The sequence below is a fragment of the Eretmochelys imbricata genome, chromosome 9, assembly GCF_965152235.1.
Source record: "Eretmochelys imbricata isolate rEreImb1 chromosome 9, rEreImb1.hap1, whole genome shotgun sequence".
NCBI classification, from domain to species: Eukaryota; Metazoa; Chordata; order Testudines; family Cheloniidae; genus Eretmochelys; species Eretmochelys imbricata.
In genome coordinates, this window is record NC_135580.1 from 23,104,002 (window position 1) to 23,110,459 (window position 6,458).

At 48.4% G+C, this 6,458-nt stretch overlaps 1 protein-coding gene across 2 annotated transcripts in view; it reads right to left on the reverse strand.

Annotated features, from left to right (window-relative positions):
- MFSD1 (major facilitator superfamily domain containing 1) overlaps positions 1 to 4,496 on the reverse strand; it is a 29,880-nt gene extending 25,384 nt beyond the window's left edge. For both annotated transcript variants that reach the window (XM_077825584.1, XM_077825585.1), the window contains exons 1-2: positions 4,285 to 4,496; positions 758 to 810 (exon numbers count right to left, since the gene is read on the reverse strand). In XM_077825584.1, the coding sequence (XP_077681710.1) occupies positions 758 to 810; positions 4,285 to 4,435 (204 nt within the window). In that variant the 5' untranslated portion in view covers positions 4,436 to 4,496. The remainder of the gene's footprint in view (positions 1 to 757; positions 811 to 4,284) is intronic.
- Positions 4,497 to 6,458: the final 1,962 nt, after the last annotated feature.

A 6,458-nucleotide genomic window follows, 5' to 3' on the forward strand; every position in this document is an offset into this window, starting at 1 on the left:
CATGAGCGACATAAATCTCACCAACCAAAGCACCTGTGTGGATAGCACTATGTCAGCAGGAGACAGCTACCACCACTTGTTGGGGGTGGTTTAATTATGCTGGTAGGATAGCTCTTTCCTGCTGCCACAGAGCGGCTACACAGGAGACCTTACAGCAGCGCAGCTGCAGCAGTACAGCTGTGCCGCTGTAAGGTCCGTAGTGTAGACATCACCTTAATGCCTTTAATACATGCAGCATGGGAGAGTTATGGTTCCTTTGGGAAAAATCAGCACTTAAAGTCTCAGTCATAGTTCTACTCCTCCCCATCACCCCTTTTTAAAATAAAAAGGGGCTGGCAGGTGCAACTGACCGCTGCCAAACGGACATGCAAATGTGCTATTCCAGATAAGCAGGTTGCAGCTCATGTGGAGAACACTGTGAAGGGTCACAAGAAAGTCACACTCATGAGTATCCAGTTATTTGCATGTACACAGAGTGTATTACTCCAGTTCATGAGCTCTCACCTTGATAAGGAAGGTCAGGTATTGCACATGTACAGTAGTTTTAGATTTAAAACCTAAACTACAGTACTTGACAATGCTCTTGTTATAAAGATAAGTAATCAACCCACTGGTTAACTAAATTACATGGGTGATTTCCCCATTCCACTAATGCATGGTTAAAGTTCTCGATAGGTTATTCAAAAGTAAGCTTATTACTGAAAACAATCCCCCCAGAAGAGTCGGTTATTATATATAAGGAATTTTCGCCACTTACCCTTTGAACCTGAGTCTGCAGAGCTGCTGGATTGTCATAGCAAAAATAGCTACCTACAAGGAGAATGAAGATACTAAATAAGCTTAGATACACTATTTAGACATACTGAATACAAAACTAAGATTATCTTAATAGAGACAATCTAGCTACTTTGTACAATCACATTGGATTGCATTTTAATGACATTTGCAAGAAGTCATCTCATAGATAATAGAAGTTGCTTCCATTTCTGTCTATTAAGTTCATTTCTCTCAGAACTTAATGAAGAATATTGCAAACGTTTGTGATAAATTTACAAATAAAACAGCAATGGTATATTTACAGTGCTATTTTAACAGCTTTAAAACTATTATTCTTTCCAGTTAAAAAAAAAGAGTCTTCCTAAACTTAAAAAAAAAATCCAGCCAGTGACATTCATCTTCAGTTTGTTTACCAAACTGCTAGGAGGTAAATTAAGCAGATAATATAAAGTATTCACATACTTAAACAGTAACTAATCTTGTGAATAAAGCAAGTTCTCTTTCATGTTAATGCAAGATATAACTTTTTGGAAGGGTTTTTCTTTTAAATTTGTTTTATACCACAGCATCATTAAGGTATAAATGGGGCCCTTGAACAGAGAAACACTTATCTTAACCATTACTGTCCGGCTGGAACATCTATTGTTCTGCATTTACACTAACCACACCCAAACTTTGTTACTGCAAAAATACAAGACGTGCCAGTGCTCATAAAGGAGCCAATTTTTTTTTTTTTGATAAAGGGAGCCCCTTCCTGCTCTCAGGAATCTGCTCATAACTGTACTGAATAAGCAATGAACCTTCAAAAATCACATAAAATGGCATTTGATTAAAATGTGGTTCTTTAAACTGAAGGTGTCCATGCTTCTGACAGGTTTTACTTTTGTGAAATGTCTGTATAACCGACTGCAAATGTTTTAATTACTTTAAAAACTCCTCAGTGAAAGCGTGTTTGGATTAATATATTCCTGTGCAGTGTTCACAATTTAAACATTGTAGCACTGCACCAGAAAGTCAGACTGAAAAACAAAAGGGACTACTCCATCCAACCTGGGCAAGGAAAATAAAAGTACAAAAAGAGAAAAGTGAATTAAGCTTTTAGTAACTCAAATCATTAGTAAAGTAAGATTTAACTTGAATGTCTCTCTTCATACTGTTAGCATCAAGTTCAGTGCACAATGACCACTATTATTAACACATATCTAAACATGTTTTAACCCTTGATCATTTGGAATGAAACTTCTCAACTCTGAGGACAGTCGTATCACAATCACAAGCTGTGAGAGTTTATACCAGGGGTCGGCAACGTATGGCACGTGAGCAGATTTTTAATGGCATGCTGCTGCCTGCCAGGTCCCAGCCGCCAGCCCCGCTCAGCCCGCTGCCAAACCCGGACCAGCGGCCGGGACCCCAGCAGGCAGTAGCATGCCATTAAAAATCCTGCCCGCCCCAGCCCGATCTTCTCCGTCCCCCCTCCCCCTGCAGGGGCAGGGTGAAGAAGCTTGGTCCTCCCGGCTGCTGCTGCAGGGCAGGCAAGGTCCCCCCTCCCCTGCCTCTTCCCCCAGCATGCTGGGTTCCTGCCCCTCCTCCTCTTCCTCCCTGCCACTCATCAGCTGATGGCCGCAGCGCTGCTCCGGGGAGGAGGCGGAGAAGAGGTGGGGACAGGGCCTTGGGGGTGGAATCAGGGCATATCCCCTCCAGCCCCCTGCTGTGAGCCACTCTGGGCACGGGGCTGTGAGCACTCCCACGACCCTAGCCCACACCCCCCAGCCCCAACCCCTGCACCCCCCCTCACACACACTCCCAGCCCTCTGCCCTGACCCCTGCACCCCTCTCACATACCCCAGCCCTGACTCCTGCACACCCCACACATACCCAGCACCCCCACACTCCATGCCCTGACTTTTGCATCCCCCACATTCCCACCTGAGCACCAAACGGGAGCTCCTGCAAACCCCCCTCCCCCTCCCCACACACACATATTCCCACCTGTACCCCTCACACCAAATGGGAGCAGCCCTGGTAAGCACTCCACACCCAAACCTCCTGCCCCAACCTTGAGCCCCCTCCCTCACTCTAGCTCCTGGCCAGACCCTACACCCCAACCCCCAGTCTGCTCCTTCACCCCAAGCCCTGTGTTCAGTGCATTCCCACCCTCAGCTCGGTGCGGGGGGGGGGGGGGGCAAGAGAATGCGCTAGAACCAGGGAGAAAGTAGGTACCCTTTCTATGTGGGCAGGGCCCGGATCCCAGACCAGCAGCAGGCTAAATGGGGCCAGCAGCCGGGACCCTGGCTGGCAGGAACCGGCAGACGGAACCCCAGACCGGCAGCGGGCTGAGCCGCTCAGTGATCCTGGCTGCCGGCCCCGCTCAGCCTGCTGCCGGCCTAGGTGAACGGAACCCCAGGCTGGCAGCATAAGAGCAGCATTTTAATTTAATTTTAAATGAAGCTTCTTAAACATTTTTAAAACCTTGTTTACTTTACATATGACAATAGTTTAGTTATATAATATAGAGACTTATAGAGAGAGACCTTTTAAAAAACATTAAAATGTATTACTGGCACGCGAAAACTTAAATTAAAGTGAATAAATGAAGACTCAGCACACCACTTCTGAAAGGTTGCTGACCCCTGGTTTATACTAACTGAAAGGTAGACAGTGATTTTGGTGTGCAGTGATAATTTCCATGCAGGCAAATAGACCAGACACAGCCAGGATTTTCTTGTTCAGAATGTATGGAACCTTCAAACTCAAGAAAAACACATTTACATCAATAATGGGTTTGTTTGTTTTGGCACAGTGTGGTGAAAAACAAGGAAGGCCAAAAGAAAATCAACTTAGCACCTGCCTATACAGCAAAATTCATGTGAGGGAAGTGTTACATCTCAAATTTGAAAGAAAATAAAACAAGACGGAAGGTTGATGTAGAAGAGTTTTTAAAACTTAAGATAGAAGAAATAAGAACAGATGCTAAACCTATCAGCCTCCAAAACTTTAACAAGCCCTGCCATAAAATGTAAGGGTTCATCCCCAGGAGGGCTTTTAATCCTCTCTATGGCAACAGGCTTGGCTCCTGCCTGTGCAGACGGGACAGGGCTGCTGGAGAAGGGCAGTACGTTTAGTGTTGACAGCCAGGGACACGGTTTGGTCGCAGGAAGGCAGACAGAACAAAGCCGGGGATAACAGGGACCCAGCCCCAGGACCCTGTTGTGGCGACAGGGCCCGAGGTTGCGGGCCTTGTTTTCCCCACCAACACGTTAGAGATATTGCAGGGAGCCCCCGCCCCAGCAGCGCCGCGGCTACGCTCGTGGAGTTACCCGATGCAAGGAACTGCGCGGGAGGAGCAGTGGGAGGCTCCACCGCCCTCCTAACCATGGGCGGATGAGGAGCCCGGTCCCACTCCAGCCTCTAAGGAACTGGGGGGCAGGTGCGCAGCCAACAACTGGCGCGGGGGGAGGGCGCACGAGGCTGGCTGCCGCTGGGGCGGCTCCAACAGGCGGGACTTACCGAAGCCTAGGAAGCACATGAGGGCCAGGACCAGCAGCCGGTGGGCCAGCCGCCGCGGGTCGCACAGGGCCGGCAGCGCCTTGCGCGGGGGACAGTCATTCTGCGCCGAGTCCAGCAGCGGCCGCTCCTCCTCGCCGCCTGGCTCCACCATCGCGGCGGGCCCCGGCTTTCCAGTGTAGGCTCCGAGCAGCACCAGGTCACGTGAGAACCAGTCAGCTGATCCCCGTCAACTAGCTTATCACGTGGGAAAGGGGACACCCCATGGTGCCCGCCTCTTAGGCCAGCGGACCCATAATGCAGTGCGGCCTAGTAGCTGGCTTCTTCGCAGGTGCCTACGTCACCTGCTGTAGCGCCGCTGGGCTCGGGCGAACACCGTTGGCCCCGCCCCCGCTCTCTCCGTCCTCCCTCCCGCCTGCTCTCGCAGCCTAATGGGGGTGAGGCGCACACCTCTAAAAATGGCCCCTTCTCAGTGCAGTGTGACCTCACACACTGCTTGCACGTGAGGCTGTGCTGTTGGGAGCAGGGTCACACCAGCAGTGGCAGGCCCATGCTGTTCCCGGAAGTAGTGGAATATCCATTATTCCAGGGACATAGAATATCAGGGTTGGAAGGAGGTCATGTAGTCCAACTCCCTACTCAGAGCAGGACCAATCCCCAATTTCTACCCCAGATCTCTAAATGGCCCCCTCAAAGATTGAGCTCACAACCCTGAGTTTAGCAGGCCAATGCTCAAAGCACTAAGCTATCCCTCCCCCACGTGTGTGGCGAATCTAAATAATGGGCCTATTTCATTTTCACACAAGATATCCTACTGTAAGTTAGAGATACATAAGCAAAACAGGTTTCAGAGTAACAGCCGTGTTAGTCTGTATTCGCAAAAAGAAAAGGAGTCCTTGTGGCACCTTAGAGACTAACCAATTTATTTGAGCATGATCCTTACCCATAACTATTTCACATTTGGGGACAATGTATACCTTCAGATCAGCGGCACTATGGGTACCCGCATGGCCCCACAGTATGCCAACGTTTTTATGGCTGATTTAGAACAACGCTTCCTCAGCTCTCGTCCCCTAAAGCCCCTACTCTACTTGCGCTATATTGATGACATCTTCATCATCTGGACCCATGGAAAAGAAGCCCTTGAAGAATTCCACCATGATTTCAACAATTTCCATCCCACCACCAACCTCAGCCTGGTCCAGTCCACACAAGAGATCCACTTCCTGGACACTACAGTGCTAATAAACAATGGTCACATAAACACCACCCTATACCGGAAACCTACTGACCGCTATTCCTACCTGCATGCCTCCAGCTTTCACCCTGACCACACCACACGATCCATCGTCTACAGCCAAGCTCTGCGATACAACGGCATTTGCTCCAACCCCTCAGACAGAGACAAACACCTACAAGATCTCTGTCAAGCTTTCTTACAACTACAATACCCACCTGCGGAAGTAAAGAAACAGATTGATAGAGCCAGAAGAGTTCCCAGAAGTTACCTACTACAGGACAGGCCTAACAAAGAAAATAACAGAACTCCACTAGCCGTCACCTTCAGCCCCCAACTAAAACCCCTCCAACGCATTATTAAGGATCTACAACCTATCCTAAAGGATGACCCAACACTCTCACAAATCTTGGGAGACAGGCCAGTCCTTGCCTACAGACAGCCCCGCAACCTGAAGCAAATACTCACCAACAACCACATACCACACAACAGAACCACTAACCCAGGAACTTATCCTTGCAACAAAGCCCGTTGCCAATTGTGCCCACATATCTATTCAGGGGACACCATCACAGGGCCTAATAACATCAGCCACACTATCAGAGGCTCGTTCACCTGCACATCCACCAATGTGATTTATGCCATCATGTGCCAGCAATGCCCCTCTGCCATGTACATTGGTCAAACTGGACAGTCTCTACGTAAAAGAATAAGTGGACACAAATCAGATGTCAAGAATTATAACATTCATAAACCAGTCGGAGAACACTTCAATCTCTCTGGTCACGCAATCACAGACATGAAGGTCGCTATCTTAAAACAAAGAAACTTCAAATCCAGACTCCAGCGAGAAACTGCTGAATTGGAATTCATTTGCAAATTGGATACTATTAATTTAGGCTTAAATAGAGACTGGGAGTGGCTAAGTCATTATGCAAGG